The sequence below is a fragment of the Myotis yumanensis genome, unplaced genomic scaffold (assembly GCF_028538775.1).
Source record: "Myotis yumanensis isolate MYYU_CA2020_CCGP unplaced genomic scaffold, mMyoYum1.0.hap1 SCAF_8, whole genome shotgun sequence".
Lineage (NCBI taxonomy): Eukaryota > Metazoa > Chordata > Mammalia > Chiroptera > Vespertilionidae > Myotis > Myotis yumanensis.
In genome coordinates this window covers 16,608,655-16,628,134 of record NW_027223759.1, presented here as the reverse complement: position 1 = coordinate 16,628,134, position 19,480 = coordinate 16,608,655, and the positions used below count along the sequence as shown (strand labels likewise).

General features: G+C 35.4%; 1 protein-coding gene across 4 annotated transcripts in view; it reads left to right on the top strand.

Moving 5' to 3' along the window:
- ERBB4 (erb-b2 receptor tyrosine kinase 4) overlaps window positions 1-19,480 on the top strand; it is a 901,667-nt gene that overhangs the window by 697,455 nt on the left and 184,732 nt on the right. For all 4 annotated transcript variants that reach the window (XM_070422057.1, XM_070422055.1, XM_070422058.1 and 1 more), the window contains exons 18-19: window positions 3,589-3,711; window positions 8,404-8,502. In XM_070422057.1, coding sequence (XP_070278158.1) covers window positions 3,589-3,711; window positions 8,404-8,502 — 222 coding nt within the window. The remainder of the gene's footprint in view (window positions 1-3,588; window positions 3,712-8,403; window positions 8,503-19,480) is intronic.

Genomic DNA, 19,480 nt, shown 5'->3' with positions numbered 1-19,480 from the left:
TATTCAGAGCTAATCTGTTCTGAGACATAGCCTTCCTTGGGTTTTGTTTTTTTATAATTGGCAGTGTGACAGTCTTGATTTTTCCTCCTAACAATAACAGAAATGGAAATATTCAATCATTCATAAATTTTGCACAGATAATGAATTAAATTTTAGCTTTTTTCTCAAGAAATCATAATTAGATAGAAGAAGCTACTTTATAGTTACATATATTAAAATGCTTCCTAAGGATTAGAGTTATTTAAAATTAGAATGGGCTGTTCCATCAATAGATATGAGTAAACTTTCAAAAAGTAGTTAGTTGTATACATGGGATAACATAGTAGTGATTTCTAGTTGAGTTGGATGTTTACAGAGCAACTTGGTTTCACGCTCACACATGTGATGAGCACAGTGCATGTGCTGTGTATATTTTCAGCTTAGGTAGGATGCTGGAGGCAGATAGAATATCCCTCATGTTTAGCTTGGGGCAGTCAGCGAGAGAATTCTGGAAAGTGAATAAATAATATTTGGAGAGGAATTGAAGGCTTGGGACAGCCGTGGACCTTTAGGTGATGGAATATATAGGAGAAAAATTATGTCTCTTAACCAGGTACAGAAAAACTCATTGTTATGAAAAGAGTTGTTTTGTTTTGTTAGTATGGTGCTTTCTAAGAATGTCCTTCAAATTGGGATTTTATTACTAAATAAACTTATACTGATTGGTTCCAAAAGCAAATTCTATTTATGCAGAAAGTTATCTATAAATTCTATTTATGTAGAAAGTTATGTAGGACTAAATTAGATAACTGTTGAATTCATTCCTACCTTTCTCTCAGTATAAGTAAATACTTATGATTTTTTACCATCTAAATAGAAGAGGGATTTTTTAAAAATATATTTTTGTTGACTTCAGAGAGGAAGAGAGAGAGAGAGAGAGAGAAACATCAATGATGAAAGAGAATCATTGATTGGCTGCTCCTACACACCCCACACTAGGGATCAAGCCTGCAACCTGGATATGTGCCCTGATGGTTGCTTGAACCATGACCTGGTTCATAGGTCAATGCTCAACCACTGAGCCATGCTGGTTGGGCAATAGAAGAGGAATTTTTAAGAGGATTGACTTAAATCCTTAATATTGAAGCTGGAAATTTGACTCACCAGTGAACAGTTGTTAAAGCATGGTATGTTAGAATGTATTTCAAGTTGCCATACTTTTCCAAAACTTTTGCTTCAGATTTTTGTCTTTCTTCTGTTACAAAATAAAAGTAGGAAATGTACATTTTTCCAACACATACTTATTGAGATGCACTGTGAGCTTGACGCTTTGATAGATGCTATAATGTATTAATGACAGCTGATCCTACCCCTGGAAGAGTGACAGATTCAGTGCCTACATATGACAGGCAATGTTCCAAAGTTTTCACTCTATATTACATACCATTGCCTTTTTTAGCAATCTTCTAAGGTAATTATTTGTTTACCTGTTTCACTGATGTGGAATGAGGGGGCAAGAAGGGTAAGTTGCTTTCTAAGCCTGTGAAGGTAGCCCTGGGATACAAACCTATGACTGTAAACGTAATTCTCTTTCCACCATTTTGGCTCACAAAATGAAACTATCCTTTATTTAAAGGTATAATACTCAAATTCCTGGGAGGGAAAAACAACATGTTTTAAGACAATTTTAAATGATACCCCAGGAAATTGTAAGAGACTAAACATCTCAGGTAGAATTGTGAAGCTTTCAAAATATGAAATGATTGCATTGTCTGCCATAGCATGGATACAATATATATATTTAAATAAAGTAGGAAATCTAGTCTCTAATCTTGCAGATGATTTTATTTGACTTTTGTACAGGGTTTTTAAAAATAATTCATAAAACTTACTCATTGTGTATTTATCAAAATATACTAACCAAATGCTGCACAACAGAGGCGAATTCAAATCAAGGGGACTCTCTTCAGGATACTCTTTTTTTTTCAGATTTAACAAAAAATTTTGTGATTTGTTTCTAAGATTTCTTTGATGTGACTTAAATGCAGTTATGTGTTTTAACAATGTAAATTTGAAGATGAAATAAAAGTGTATTAGTTGTCAGACTGTTAGAAAGCAACCTAAGTTTATTGATAATTTGTATCATCTTCTTCCCAAAATTCTTGCCATGGCTAAGCTTAGCTCCATACAACACTCTGTGCAGCTAAATTCAGTGAACCATGATGTTCACAGAAGCATAATAATAACCACACTGGAGGGCCACGGTGCACTTACCCCTATAAACAGACATCTTGTAATATGGTGCTGGTTTTCAAGATAATTTGAGTAGGAGTAGCCCTTAATTACTCCCTTATGCTGATAAAGTACAAGCTGTTTGTCTGTGTTTAAAATTTAGCTCCTTTATTTAACTTAATAAAAAAGCACCTTCTATTTCTCTTGCCTTTTCCTTAAGCATAATTAAACATCTAAAATTTGAACATAGCATATAGATTTGTGGTGCCAGGGTCTCTTCATTGTCTACATTTTTTTTCCTCACATAAGCAAGACATTGGCACACATTCACATACCTTTCCCTTTGCTTATTCACCCTCTCTGACTGAATGGCACCTAAACTATGACATCTAACAGTACCGGCCTAAGTTTACCTCCTTCAGCCACACCCAGCCCACCAGCATGCTCTCGTGGTCCCCGCCCTTCAGACCTGTTCCACTCCCTGTGGTACCCTCCTTCTCCTTGATGCTGTGTCTAAACTGTTCATGGTGGCAGTGTCCTCTTTCATGACAACCTGCTTTTCATCATCTCAAGAACAGTTTTAGCGTTCTTCCTTCAGGAAACCAAACCTCGTGAGTCTCAGTCCTTGGTGTAGTTTTATTCCTTTGCATTTCCTAGCATTCACTCATGATCTAGAATCGATTCACAGCATTTTGGAATTTTTGATCTAGAAGATATCTGGGTCCTGCTACTTAAAATATGTTTAGGGACCACCATTATACCGAGGAATCACTTGGGAGATCTGTAAAAAGCACATTTCAGCCCCAACTGCAGACCTACTGAGCCAGAATCTGCCATTTAGCTAGGGCTCCAGGTGATTGGTATGTACATGGAAGTTTTGGAAGCACTGTCCAGGAGTATTGGCATTGTGCTAACTCTTTTTTTTCCCCTCTCTTCTGGCATGTTTACTCTGGCTATTAAGTGCCAGGTAGGCACCATTTCCTCTTTTGATCTGCCAAACCATCTTCAATGAGAAAGAAAACTTCACTAGAGTATGCAGGCATCCAAGTCGTAGCTGGAAATGCCAAAAAGAAAGGGGCTTGAAAAAGTAGAATGAAGAGCCTCTAATTAGTCTCTACGTTTTTCTAAAAATGGGGGGATGGGAATCTCCTAGCCCAGTATAACTCCAGCTCACCAAGTCAAAGAGCATGAGCAGAGAAAGGATAGGGTCTGAAGGAATGGTGACATCCATCTTACAAAAATACTGGTTTTCAAGAAAAAGCGTGCTTGTGTGTTTTTGTATGTGTGAGAATGGGAACCAGCGAGGGATAGAGAAAGAGAGAGAGGCACTGGTTGTTGGATTGGAAGTTGTAACCTGTCTTATTTATTTATTTTTAGTTGGTAGAACCCTTAACTCCAAGTGGCACAGCGCCCAATCAAGCTCAACTTCGTATTTTGAAAGAAACTGAACTCAAAAGAGTAAAAGTACTTGGTTCAGGTGCTTTTGGAACCGTGTATAAAGTAAGTAAAAAATTAATATGTACTATCAGTTATTTTAAGTTTGCCCCATACTTGTTTTAATTAATAGCCAGAGTTATTGCTCTAATCAACTTAATTCCCCTTTAATATCCAGAGAGGAGAAGCCTTATAATATGGAGATGTTGATGCACAAATGAATTCATTAGTTTTTATTAATTAGGTTGGGAATGGGTACAAATGTGAGAGAGCAGGAAACATTGGTACAAAGCCTAAGTTTAGTTCTTTCCCTCAACACCGTGGAGCCCCTTTTGATATCATCTCCCCTCGGACAAATTTTATCCTCATCCAAAATATCCAGCTCCCAACCCCTACACAGAGCTCTACAAAATCCCAGACAGGCCAGGTATGTGTCGCAATCGCTCCCTCTTCTTTTCTTCTCTTTCATTCAAACTTCTCCCCATTTAGCTAATCTCATTAGAATCCACACAAGTGTGCTGGCTCCTTAGTAGGACAGGACTAGTACCTAAACCACTTTTTGTCTTTCTGGTAACATGTATGATTTAATAGAAAAATATCCAGTTTTTACATCCTCACCATTGTATGCAAACTAAAAAAGTGAGTATTTTTGTGAAATTCAGGTCAGACAGAAGGAGAGGGTAACATCACCCGTTTTCAATAAGAGAAGCATTTCTCGAAAGGGAGAGTTCAAATGGTGGCATTTGTATGTTTACTTTTTAGCTTAATCACAAAACTAATTCATCGTCCAGGCCCATGATTAACAGTGGTGAAATTTATTTTCGATGGTAATTAACATGAAGAAGAAATTCTGCTTGGTCAGTGCTAAATAGTTCTTGTAATATTCATTCTTCCAATTTCCAAATTTACTTTGCCAGTTTTATATATTTCTTAAAGCTACATGCAAGCCTACATTTTTATAAACATACTAGAGGTCCGGTGAACAAAATTCATGCACTCGGGTGGGGGGTCCTCCAGCCTGGCCTGTGCCCTATCAGTGTGAGAGCCCCGCAATCAATCATCCCAAAGAGGTTGGCCCCGTCCACCCATCTTGGGCTCCTCCATGGATTTCCCCGAAGAAGTAGCCTGGATCCAGGGGTCACACCTCTACGCCGTGTGGAGCCGGGAGGCGGGGATCCCCAGGACCCTCAGGCAGGCCTCGCCAGACTCCTAGGCAGGCCTCGCCTCAAGGAGGTGAGACTCCCAGGCAGGCTCCATACCTCACATGCAGCGTCAAGCCCAGCCCCACCCACCTGCATACTCCCGCTGTGCGCGCAGCCATCTTGTTACGGCGTGAGGGCATCATGGTGTGACAATTACTTACACTTTTATTAGTAAGGATCTGTTAAAATAGATGGGATCTTAGGAATTTTGCATTTTTAAATGTTTAATTTTTTCTATTTAAGACAAATTTTGAAACAAAATTTTAAAAATTAAAATATAAATCTTAATTTTCTATACTGAATGTTTCAAAAGCAATAAAATTTCTTTCTTAAAATTGTTTTATTCTAAGGTTAAGTTTCTTAATATTTTAGTATACATGTTTTATTCAATTAAATTCAAAATTACTATTATTATTATTTTCATTTCCTTGAATTTTTATTGAATTATTGGGGAGACATTGGTAATGAAATTATTAACTAAGCATGTAATTGAATAGAAATGACTGTAGGCCTACTTGATGCCTTCTACATATCATTTCTTTGTATGTTCAAAGAAACACAATTTATCCTGTTTCTCTATTTTTATTATGCTAGAAAAAAATGGACTTCCATTTATAAGACAACTCAGTTGTTAATTGTTTCCAGCAGACTATCACACTTATATTTTTTTCAAAAATGATATGGTTTGGAAATTGAATATTATTTTAAATCATTGGTACCATATGATTCAATACTAAATATGACCTTGTGATCTCAACAGGGAAAATATTACCCATTTAGGGATTTTTAAAAAGCTTTATTAATATTTTCACTAAGAACAAATATTTATCTATTGACCATGATGTTGTACCTTTATGAAAATTACTTGCATTGAAAGGTTATTGAATGTTCCATAAGGATGTTTGAGTCATAACTGTAGTGTGTCTATCATTAACCCTATATCTTAAATAATATGTTAATTCTTACAAGGACATACTGTTTAAACTATAAAGAATTATTTTTGACTACACAGTGTAAATTGACTTAGGCAATTATTTGGTTAATTATTTCTCCTGGTTGGATATACTCTCTGCTTAAACATAAAAGATTTGAACTGATATTATGGAAGGCAGCTATGCTCACCACTATACCACCAACGCAACCTTGAACTGATATTATGGGTATCTTTGCCTGGTGGGACCTAGAAATTAGTGACTATACTTATTTAAAAAGCATTGCAAATTAGTTAACACTGAATTCATGTTTTTACTTCAAAAGTATGCTTTAGGAATATTTTAATATTGATGCAATAGCTTTATAGGTTAATCTCTCTGATGTTACCTTATTGAAAAATAGTAAGTCTGTTCTCCACCCTAGGAACCATCATTGAGAAAATGTAGACTATGGATGATGGGCTTTTGTTTGTTCCCCTCATTTAAGGATTAATGATTTTTGAAAATTGTTATATAACAGGGAACTTGTTTTTTTGCACTTGACATACAGATTTCCCTTTTCATTCTAAAATGAATATAACCTTTATATTCACCTTCTAAAGGTTTATGTCCATTTTTTTCTTTATTATTTTGACTCTTTAATAATTCTTGTTTAGATCTCCCCTTACCTTATTACAACTTTGGGTATCACAAATACATATTTTGCATAGAAATACAATGTAGAAAAATTTTAATCTTTTCTTTATGACTACAACCAGCTAACTTTAAGGAAGACATGAAGTAGAGATGTTCTGTTCAGGAATCACAGACTGTTTTTTTTTTTTTTTCTTTATTTCATTTTAATGTTAAAACTGACCTAAGATTATTCTTTCCATTTCAGAGCTAACAAATAAAAAATTTGAGACATTTTAAATATAACCTCATATTTCCTTATGTGTTCATTGGAGACAATATTCTTTAAAAATATTCTTGTATATTGTATAAATATACATTTACACAACTGAATACTATGCAGCTGTACAAAGAAGCATCTCTTACCTTTTGAGACAGATGGAGGGACCTGTAGAGTATTATGCTAAGCGAAAGAAGCCAGTCAGAGAAAGACAAGTATCACATGATCTCACTCATATGTGGAATCTAATGAACAACATAAACTGACGAACAAAATAGATCCAGAGCATGGATGAATCTCAGAGGGAAGGAGAGAAGGGAGTGGGAAGAAACTATCCAAAGAACTTAGATTTATAACCCATGGACACAGACAATAGTGTAGGCCTGGGAGGAGTGGTGCAGGGTGGAACTGGTCAATGGGGGAAGCAAGGGACATTTGTAATACTTTAACAATAAAAATAAATTTTTAAAAAAGCACCTACCTCAGAGTATTATGAGAAATCCAATAAATTGTGTGGTACACAAAATATCTCAATAAATATTAATTATAATCCTTGTCATCTGTTAAAGGATGATCAATTTTTCCTCAGCCAGAAGTCTGTCACCTGATAGTTGAATATTATTTCAATATAATTTGAGAATGAAAAAAAAAATTCTTGTGTAATACATGCATCCAACTAAACCTTACCAAAATCATGGTCCTTAATCAAATGAGTTAGTTGTTTATGCAGAAATCCTGTTATTTAGTTTAATGTTGTACTTTACTTAAACTCTGTATACTTTTCCAATATACAGATCCTGTTCAGATATTATAATTACATTTCCATAAGAAGAAAGAACTGGCAATGGCCAAAATAAATCCTATATAGTAAAAGCCTAACATGCAAATTTAGGACCGGGAGTTTGACCAGGGGGTGGGGCCGGCTGGCCAACCACCCGAGTCTCCTCTCCCCGGTGGGATAGTGTAGCCACAGCAGGCAGCTGGGGGAAGGGAGGCCTTGGCTGGCAGCCGGCAGCCACTAGGGACCCTACCCATGCACGAATTTCGTGCACTGGGCCTCTAGTATTTTATATTACTTCAGAGATAAAAATCCTTGATACAGAACACTATTTAATAATATAGACAAATCAATATGTGCTTAATACTCCCTAGTATTTGCCTTTGAAAACTAATTCTTAAATAATCACCTTAGAAAATTAATTTGTAAATTAAACTTCAGGAACATGAGAACATTTTTTTTTCTTTTTCTGGTTTCAGAATTAATTAGATAATATTAAAGTTGCAAAGAACCTCCAGTATTACTTAGCCCAACCTTCTAAATTACAAATGAGACAAATGAAGTTCAAAAATTGGAACAGCCTTCTCAAAGTCTTGGAAAGTTGATGATATAATTCACATCAAATATATTACTATATCTTGTTTCAATGAGTTTTCACTATTCACCGCCTTTTTATGCACACAAATGGAATCTTATAATAGTGTAAACACCCTGAAAGCAGAACACATGTACAATTCATCTTCAGATAACAAAAGCAGACAAACAAAGTTGCTGAGTAACTTGTAACATATAACAGGTTGCTTGATAAACATTTGTTGATTACATGAAAGAATATAGAACTTGTAAATTATGTTTAAGGAATTAATAGGTTGAGTGTTAAATCAAATTTTGTTCCTAGATTGAATATTGTATATGTTTAAATAAAGATTTAATGTGAAATTTTTTCCCTCAAAGGGTATCTGGGTACCTGAAGGAGAAACAGTGAAGATTCCTGTAGCTATTAAGATTCTTAATGAAACAACTGGTCCCAAAGCCAATGTGGAATTCATGGATGTAAGTACAGACATAGGCAATCTCATTTTTGTCTATTCTTAAATACTGCTTTTAGAATTAAAAAAAGGACTCTAAAAGTCTTATAATGTTATTAAAATGAAAAGCTCCAGCTGAAGGTCACAAACTTTTGCTTAAAAGACTACAGAGAATAAATAGGCTCTTCTGCAATGTGGTCTCTGTGGCAGCTACTCGACTCTGTCTTTTTAGTAAGTATGCAGCCATAGACAGAGGAAACACAGAAGTGGATATGACTGTGTTCTAGTAAAACTTTATTATCACAAATAATCTGAAGTACAGACTTGGCCTGCAGGCCAAACCCTGCCTGCAAGGGCCATGGTGTTTAATATGACAAACTGCATTTGGGAGTGGTGGTGATGATTTAAAAAATTATTGGGGCACTGGATATTATTGTTGTTATGACCTGTTTAGTTAAAAACATCAATAGAGAGTAATTAATGTAGTAACTTAGTTTGTATTGAATTTAAATTAGGAATCTAGCTAAATCAAATAATTACCCATTGAAATTTACTTTTATTCAATTCAAGTTCAGAAGACAAGATCTTAAAGGTAAAAACTGTAACTATAAAATAAGAGAGTTCTGAAGAATAAAAGTACTTTATAAGGTCAATCAGAACTTTAAGATTTCCCCTGGCAAAACCTGTGGATTGAGCTGTTCAGCAAATTTCAGTAGGTAGGAGAGATGAAGCTACACACGTAACATGCTGTTATTTCTACCCAGTTTCTGTTATAAACTCTTTTGTAAATTTTATAGGAGCTCAGTGTGTGACCTTAGAAATTTTATCTGGGTACGATGCTAACCATCTTATGTAGAACTACTTTAGTTTAAATTATTATTGGTAGTAATGGGGCTGGTAATGAGCTAATACAAACCTGCTGCTCTGATCAGTTGGTGCCGTGCCTTATCAATTACTAAATATGTTAAATATCATCCCTGTTACATATCTATCAATGTTATCAGTGAACGTGGAGTTCTTGGAAAAGTAATTAGCAGAGGCCCCCATGGGAGGATAGGGTTTCATAGAAAGCTTGATGATGTAAAATAAACAGGGTTCCCCTCCAGAATCCCGCCTTGCCATGGAAAAAGCTCAATCTTGTCTTCAGCTGGGACAGGATTAAGGCCACTATCCAGAATATCTGTTCCAAATTAAAATACAGTTAAAATCTAGTCCGCATCTGGCTAGCTTAGCTTGTGTTTCCAGCTGTAGTCCATTGTGTGTGGGGTCCTCATGGCCATGGGCCATGCAGCTGCTTAAGGCGACATGGCTCTGGAGAGAGAACAGGTGAGCACATGGTGAGTGCAGATCACAGAACAAGAGGGCGAGAGGGAAAAAGGAGTAAGAAAACTCTTTATCTGGGTATTTTTCCCTTCCAAGATTTTTTACCTTGTAGTGGCTCCCACCCTCCTAGCCAATGATCCTTTTATCCAGACTGGCAGGCAAGCACCTCCCCTTTGTCACTCTGACTTCACTGCACATGTCCATCCCTTTGTTCAATCCCTCCCCGCAGTGATCTGCAGGGAATGGACTGGTGGTTCCCTGGGGAGTGTGAAGCTTTAGCTTCCTGGTGACACTGCCCAGATGGCCACGCTTACAATGTTTGGCCTCCCCTTTGCTTTCTTCCTATTACTAACATTAACTAGCTAATTATGATGATAACACCAAACCTATCTCTCAGACTTTGAGTCTAGTAACTAAATAATATTTCCCTCTGTAGGCCTCTAAAAGTTCTGACACTCTGCGGCTACATGTCCTGGTTCATATATTAAAATGTAAACCTGAAGCCTTGTCCAGTGATATCACAAATCAATGTAATTTTGCTATAAATTTGTGAAGAGAATTTTCAAAGAAAGTAGAAATTAGAAAGGAAATGCCAAAGTGTAGGAACAATGTAGGTTAATATGTAAAACTGATAGAAAAAAGATCTTGCCCAGCCTAGATTGCAGCGGAAGCTGAAATTCACAAGAACGCTAATGGTCTCTGCAGGAAGCTTGTACAGCCATTTTTGTCATATTTCCATGGAAACAGACCGGCAAAAAGGGGTTAAGAGGCTACAAAATCATCATCTAAGAAAGAAGCTCTAAAACCCTCATCATGATTTTGAATGATTATTTGAGAGCTCCTAACCCCATCTATTTCTTTTTCCCTGATCTGAGGTCTATTCCCATGGTAACATGAGTGAGATGGCAGCTTTAAGCCTTAGGTTTCTGCTGAATTTGAAATGAAGCTGTGATGGAGTCATGAAAGGAGTCATTTTCCAAGGTGGTTGATGGATGGTGATCTGTTTGTTTGTTTTTTAAGTTTTTTAGAAGTTAAGGAAAATATTTTGACTGTTCCCATTGTTCCTTGTGGATGAATGCTATAAGATTAGCAGATTGATTAATTGCTATTGGCAGAATATCAATACATAACAAGCAGAAACACTTCTTACTATTTTTATGACATTTAAAAACATTATAAGGTTAATACAATGATTAAAACACAGTTTAGCCCGAGCCAGTTTGGTTCAGTGGATAGAGCGTCAGCCTATGGACTGAAGGATCCTGGGTTCCATTCCAGTCAAGGGCACATACCTTAGTTGCAGGATCGAATCCCTGGCTCTGGCCTGGTCAGGGCACGCGGAAGGCAACCAATGGATGTATCTCTCTCACATCAATGTTTCTCTGTCTGTCTTTCCCACTCCCTTCCACTCTCTCTAAAACTCTTGGGGGGAAATATATCCTCAGATGAGGATTAATAAAACACAGTTGAACTGGCAAAATTAATGGTGAATTTAGTAGTATTTGAAATAGGCTGGTATAATTTTAAGGCAAACATATGCCTACATCTCATACATACATTTTTAGCTCATCAATTATGTGTGCAAATCATTATAAAAACTTGAACAACATATTAAATCACAATAAAAAAGTTTGTGTAAACAAAATTATTTGTAATTTGTACCTAAGTATTAAGTTGAAATTTCAAATATTCCCAGGATTATTAAATTAAAAGTCATATGGTTGGCAATGTCTTAGTCTAGATTCTTCTAGAAGCAAAAGCTGAAGGTAAGACAAGGATTTGAGTGAAAGTGTTCATTTGGGAGGTAAAGGACTCTCAGTAGGACAGTATGGAGAGGAGACAGGGGAGTCACTAAGGCAAGCTGCTGTGGTGAGTGACTGGGCCTTTATTTATTTTACTTTTTTCCTGTTGGAGAGACTCTGGCAGCCAGTATAGGACATATACTTCAGGGTTATCCTACTCAAGGGTTATGGAAGCTGATGTAAAGACTCCAGCTGCCAGTCATTGGTTGAATGCTCTTGCATGTCCTACCTGCCAAGGGTGGTAAGAAAGGCTTAGTAGAAAGAGCTGTTGGGCAAAGAAGGGCAGGTAGAAATCAGCTAGTTCAGAACTAGACTAGAGTGTTCCAAGCATAACTTTCAAGCTCAGATGAAGTCTACTGCAACCATGCCACCTGTCTCTTTCACAAACAAATGCATGTGTGTATTTGTATTATCTGTACATATGTGCATGTGTTTTATACCATTTTTATAGAAGGGAAATAACGATTCCAAACACAATGGAAACTGCATACTCTTATTAAGCATTAGACATCTCCCCCACCACTCCCCAAACTTTACACTTAGGATCGAGTATTCTGGATTCAATAACCTCTCCTACTAGTTTTATCAGATATAGCTCTGCTTTATTGGTTATTATAATAAACAATACAAATGCAGCAACTTAATACTGAAAATTCGCTGCATTTAACATTTCTATTGGTATCCAAGGGCAAAGGAGAGGACTTTTACATTTTCTTAGAATATTTACTATAGGAAAAAAATAAATAAGAAGCAATTTGTGTTCTATTAAATGCTACATTAAAAGCCAGAGAAGGAGAATTTGGTCACAAAGCTGTTACTCAGCTCACCTGAATATGTCTAATGGATTCATAATGACAGTAATAACATACTGCTAGAGAATGGCCAGTACACTCTTCATTCCCATAAAGGAATATCACATTGAGCGACATTTAGAAAATTATTCTAAAGGTCCACCTTTATAAGAAGAATGCTTACATCTATTCCTAGTTATTTCAAATAATACTGTTTCATTGGGGAAATGCTTCATTTTGTTTTGTCTTTTATTTTATGTGGTTTAGAACACATACCTAAAAATGAGGCTATTAAACAGGATTCTTGGAATTGGGATCTATGGTCCATTTAAATCAAGCAGGTTCTTAAGTTTTCCTGAGTTTCCACCATTATTGTGATTTTCCCCCTGATATTTAAATCCACTATCACTTGACATAATTATATTTGCCTAGGAAGGGAATATGTCTTTAATTATTTTAAATGAATTTGTTTTCTTAAAAATTGATATTTGGAAAAAAGTTCTATAATTATCCTAAATTCTAGTGCCTTATCAATAATGGTTAAATTTAGCTGAGTCTCCTTGACTTCAGTTTCACCACCAAATCAACTACAGAGTTCACAGTCAAGAGCTACAAGGAAATGAATTTCAAATGACCCAGACTTATTGTGTAAATGGTGATTTTCTTATTAAAAGAAGAATTACTTCTTTCCCTCACCCTATACAATAGGACATCCTGTTTATCTTATGCTACTGTCATGTTGCTATTTTTTGGAAGTAATTTTCATGTGAATTTTTTATATGTTTCTCTTTTATATATCACCTTTATAACAGTCAATGTCTTGACGGGAGTTGTTTCAACACTAACTGATGTCATATTAGTGGGTTGAACTAATATAATTTGTTGCCAGAATTTGTATATTCTCTCAGATTATAGCAGACCTATCACAAAATGATTTGAAAAGATATTTTTTCTACAACCCTATTTTTACATTAGATGCATATAGCTTTATGCATTTAACACTAATTCTTAGCTAGACTCCGTGTCATAGTTATAGTGGATTTTCAAAAAATTCATATAATTTAATCCAATCATATTTTTAGACTTTATAGATTTTTCTCATTTACATACATGAATATAATTCATCAATTTTAGAAGTAAAAAGAAATGCACTATTCTTTTTTTAAGGCCCATTACTTAGATGTCACAGGATTATATACTGTTGGTATGATCATAAAAATTAGTTAAATCCTTTTTTCCTTTAAAAAAATAAGGTAAAGTAGTAAAAAGTTTTAGATAGTTACTTTACTCATAAAAATAATATCTTCAGAAGAGAATCTATACACTCCATTAGAGACAGAATTTAAATTCGTTCAAAGCTCTACTAAAGTGAAAGAAAAAAAATAGTGACTAAAGTAAATTATTTCTGTTATAGTTTATTTCACTGTCCTTTGTACCCAACCTGTTAGTGTATAGAACTTGGCTGGAGATGACATCACATCTGAAATTACTATTTCAAACACCCCCTTCTCTGACCACATTGTCCAACTCCTCTAGTTATTTTTCTATAGTACTTAAGTGAGGAACGCTTTATCCTCTTCAATATCTCCCAGTCATTGACTTTCTCCTGTTTCTCACTGTCCCTCAGCTGCCACCTGTTCTCACATCCCTCCACAGCCCACTTATATTCATGGCCCAGCATTATTATATTGACATTCTTACAAAAATCTCCAACTTTCTCACTTTTCAATATTAAGCTGGCAGTAAGCAGTCCCAGAAATATTATTTCTCAGTCCCTTGTTCTATATCTCCTCTCAATCTATACATTTTCCCTAGATCATCTTGCAAGATTATCAAATTCCACCTCTAGTGTATTTTATAAAACTGACCTCATCTCTGTCCTTGATATGGCCATGTTGAGGTCTCAGGGGCATCTCAAGTATAACACATTCAGAATGTACCTCTTCCATCTTCTCTTCTAAATCTCCTCTGCATTCACTTTTACCTATTTATATAATTTGTATGTCCATCCACACTGTTTGTCTCTTTTAGGAATTTAGGATTTATTCTTGAATGTGACAACCTCTCAAACTTTCAATATCCATTTCCAATTCAAAAGCAAAAACTTTGATGCTGTGCCAAAAACACATTTGGAGAGCAGCTTCCTCTTTTTGTTTTCCATTGGCACCACCTTAATCAAAGCCACCAGTGTCTTCAGTTTGAATGATGAGAATAGCTTCCAATTGTCAATACTAAGCAGGAATAAAACCTCTTAGTGTCTTTCTGAAGTAAAATAAAATACTAGATCTTTGCCTCTGAAAGCTCCTACTTACTGTCCCAGTCTTCTCTCTCTTTACTGACTTTCTTACCACTCCTCTTCCAAGCCAACCAAGCCAAGCCATGATTTTGCCTGGAGTATCCTTCCCCCAATGCCACATAATGAACTCTTAGTTACCCTTATTTTCTCAGCCTAACTATACTTCCTCCAAGATCCCTTTGCTGACCCCTTTAATCTAAATTGTATCCTACTAACAGTGCTCAGAAATTTTCCTTCGTGCATCCATCATGATAGGATATGATAGGTTTATGCGTCCTAGTTTTTATGGTAGAGGCACACCCTCCACCACTGATAACAGGGATTGTCTCTTAACCCCACACTGCATATCGAATGGCAACCATGATGTATATATGTTCACTGCACTGTGGTGTAGGGATAAATGGCAAACACACTCTCCACCATACTTTAATGTGCCTTTGCAAATATAATTTCACCGGAGGGTCGTCATCTATTACAATTAGCAAATAGTTGGTATTGCTAAAAATGATAATACAACAGTGACTACTTCACAAGAATGTCTCAAACTTTTTCTTATAATAGTTTTCTCAGAATGATCAAATGTATTTCACATTTGATCCTCACACCAATGCTATGTTAGTAATAGGTTTGTGTCTACAATTTGCAAAGCGTAGACTGTCCAGAACGAAACAAATTGACCGAGTTTGGTTGCATCAAAATCTTTGCAAATAGAAACTCTTCAGCATTGCCTCCATGCCATCATCATCCTTACATTATAGTACAAGGATGTTCTGACATGGATATGGACAGGGATTCACCTGAGATTGCTGGAGATCTTCATGTTTCGTTTAAGCACACATTTAGAAACAGGAGTCAGTAATCCTGGATCACACATGGAGTGATTTCCATCTAGATTAAAGATACTTTATAAACAAGGATGAATTTGGGTACTGTTTTGTTTGCACTCAATTCTCCCTCCCTTTATTAAGCTGCAAAAGCCGATCTGTGCAATATGCTATGGTGGATTTGGACAAAAACTGCAACTCAATGATGAAGCAAAATCAGAATGAGAAGGGATCTATCTAGTGTGTCTTCGATTATGTTTACCATGAATCAACTATAAATAGCAGAGATTTTTAACTATATTTTCTAGAACCTAATACATAAAATCGACATCAAAATTACAGGTTAGAAAGTAACAAAAGAAATGATATTTTTGCATCTGGACTGAGGAAAAGCAAAGTCTGAAGATGGGTATTAATATGTCTCTTTTGTGAGGAGAACAGAGAGTATTTAAATCATTTTCTCATTCCACTGCCAGTAAGGGAAGACAGAACCTGGATTTCAACAGAAATCTCTCCAGCTCCGAAGTCTACTGGTTTCTCATACCATTATTCTGTCTTCTCCAAAAATCACAGTATCTGAGTGAGGGACAGTTGTCACAGGGATAAAACAAGTAGCAACAGTTCCTTTATACTTTTATTTTTTTCTGAGTTTTTTCTTCTGAGTTTCTGAGGTGACCTGTCGCATTCATTGAATTCAAGGTTTCCTCAAGAGGTATTCTTGCTCTATAAAGCCCTGTCGATGACCTCATCATTTTCTTCTCATTTATTATTGCTTCATATGACTTTTTATGTCACTCCTTCTTGCCCTCAGACTAGGAAATCAAACTGAGTGTGTCTGACTTCCTACCAGACAAAATTCCAGACAAATCCTCTGATTTATACAAACAAAAAGAACTCTAATGCATTGTATTGTATAAACATGTTAAGCTCATAATTACCAGTTTGCATAACAGGATTACCATATCCATACTTCTTTTAGCCTGTTAAGACAATAAGTTGTAATATGCATGCTATACAAACAGCTCAATTGTTGGTTTGTTTGTTTTTCCACCAAAATATCAAGACAGTCTTTGGAACATTTGTAACTGCTGCTGCAGCTCCCAAGAAGGCCTATTTTTGTTGCTCAGAGCTTAAACTTCACGCATAGTTCATTTAGCACAGTGTGATTAGACAGAAGAATGAGCACCTCTGAGGTAGTCAATTTATGGGACCAGTTTGTCACAGAAAATAAGCAATCAGCAAGGGCTCTTTATCTCAAAACTAAAAGGCGTAGGGTTTTCTACAGTGATGCTTGATACTGCAATTTTATCTAGGGTTTTGATCCACTTACAAATTTAATCTAACCTCTAAATGCTCCATTATCTCTTAGAAAATAATTAGGAGCTGTAAGCAGAAGTCTGCATACAGGGGTTTCCTTGGGAGTCCCTAAGCTCATTGAAGCGAGGGGCTGGAAGGCTGCTGTTCAGTGATATTGGACCAACAGCTAATAATAGCAGGAAATGCTGCTTAGCTAGGTGAGAAAGTTAACTTGGGGAAAATGAAAATGAAACATTTGGGATTTGGGGTCAGAAATAAATTTCCCTTTTTCATTTGTTTCCTGGTAAGAAAATAGCCAAGGGAGCCAGTTATTATTATTATTATATTTTGACAATTTATAATTAAGATCCAAGGCCCACTTGATGTCAGTCACAGTCACTGTAATTTCCTTGTTTCTCCACAATGAAATTTTAGTGAATCAGGATGATATTTTGTATAATGCCTGTAAACAATATGTGAATCTGACCAGTAAATTAAAAATTGTCAGCTCTAGCAAGCATGTGGCAAATGCACCATAGGAAGCATGTGAGCTTTTTGGGAGGCTTCCAAACACAATAGGTTTGATTATAAAGCCAGAATATTTTTTTTTTCTTTAAAGTAATGAGCCAAGTTCCCTTAAAATTAAAAATAAATTAATTTCAAAATCTGGAACACTAATTCACTTTAAGAAAGGGTTACTATACTCTCATTAAAGGAAAAGTATTTCATTCTTAGGCTGAGATATTTTAAAATACAAATTGACTAGTTTTTCACCTAATGTTGATTTTGAAAGAGTGACTTTCATCCTACATTACTCCCTTTTCTCTAATATTTTATGAATTTATAATATATGTGCTAAAGAACAACGCCTAAAACGCGTGTGTTATTTTTGCATCCCCAACAAGGTCGTCAGTGTCTTTGCTTAATAGCTACTTCACACATTGTAGCTCCCACATTATCCATATCCTGAATAGTAAGTGTTTAGTACATATTTATTTTTAGTGTGGAAGGACGGGTAAGATATACTTACTTTATTTATTTTTCATTAGTCTTTTATGGAGTGCTTACTATGTGCAAAGACCCATGCTATCTATGTACTCTAAGGATTGTAAAGATGGAGTATGCATAGGCTTAACCTTAATGAAATTTGTCTAGTATCATATTAAATGATAGCAAAAGAGAATATTTCATCAGGTTGGTACAGAGAAAGTAAGATAGGAGACTAGTAGAAGAGAATAATATCATTAATGTTGGCTTTAGAGATCTTTTAAACTCTTCAGCAGTGCAAGATTGCCAACATTTTTTGGCCTTCCAATTTATTTGGATGCATTCATCTAAAATGCATGCATTTATGAAATAAATAGAAACTTGTTTTAGTTTTTTGTTTACCCTGATTTTATTTTTGCCATATACATGTGTGTATATATACACATACACTGTAGGTATTTTTTAACCATTTTATGTGTGTGTGGTTTTCATTGGTTTATTTTTTGGAAACCACGTTAAGTAAGGAGAGGATAAATTCATATGCAAATATTTTCATGCAACTCATTTAACACTAATAGCCTCATATGATATTAAAGTTTAATACAGTTCTAAGATATAGGTACTCATTTCTTATTTTAAACGCTGAAACTTATTGTTTCTAACATGTTTATTTTAAAATTTTAATACATATTCTATTTTATTTAAAAGCAAGAACTAGTTGGTTTCCATTTAAATGTAATTATTACTTATTAAAATTTATTAAAAATTGCTGGCCATAAATGCTCACCCAAAGGAGTAACATATTATTGGGTTGTAGGTATGAACATATTGTGAAAAGGTAAAGAACGACCTTTTGTACACTGTAAAAACAAAATTTTAAAATACTTCTTATCTTTTAATTTTTTGAGAGCTATGAATAATATCAACTAGTTCATTAATATAAATCAACTTTTCTGCTTGGAAATCTGATTGTCATTGAAAGTAACTGCCTAGCCCTATCCGGTTTGGCTCGGTGGATAGAGTGTCAGCCTACGGACTGAAGGGTCCTGGGTTTGATTCCAGTCAAGGACACGAAGCTTGGTTGCTGATTCCCCAGTCCTGGTTGGAGTGCATGCAGCGGGCAATCAATCTCTGTGTATCTCTCACATCTATGTCTCTCTCTCTCCCCCTTCCTTCTACTCTCCAAAGATCAATGGAAAAATATCCTTGGGTGAGGATTAACAAAAAAAAAAAAAAAAAAAAAAAAGGAGAAAGAAAGTAGCTGCCTATAGAAAAAAATAGTGCCAATTCATAAGACTTTTGTTTTTCCTCAACTGGGTTATATCTACATATCTCTTTAGTAATCTTTTATTGTGTATAGTAAATCTGTACTTCAATACTTCATATAAATTTGTAGCTGTTAAGGAAATAACATTCCTATTTACAATGGAGATTAAGATATTTAAAAATAGTTTGTATATAATTGTGCTAGCAAAGTTTTCTAACTGAAAATAAATTAAAGGCCTTTCCTAATAAGGCTAAACACCTCTCCACTGCCTCTTAAGTAAACAGAACTGTTGTCAAATTAATGCCATATCTAGTATCCAGAGGGACCAACCAGCTGCATCAAAACTTATCCAGTATAAACTTATAGGTGACTTTGTTGCAGAAGATGAAAGAAATACCAAGCACGCTTCCTAGAGAA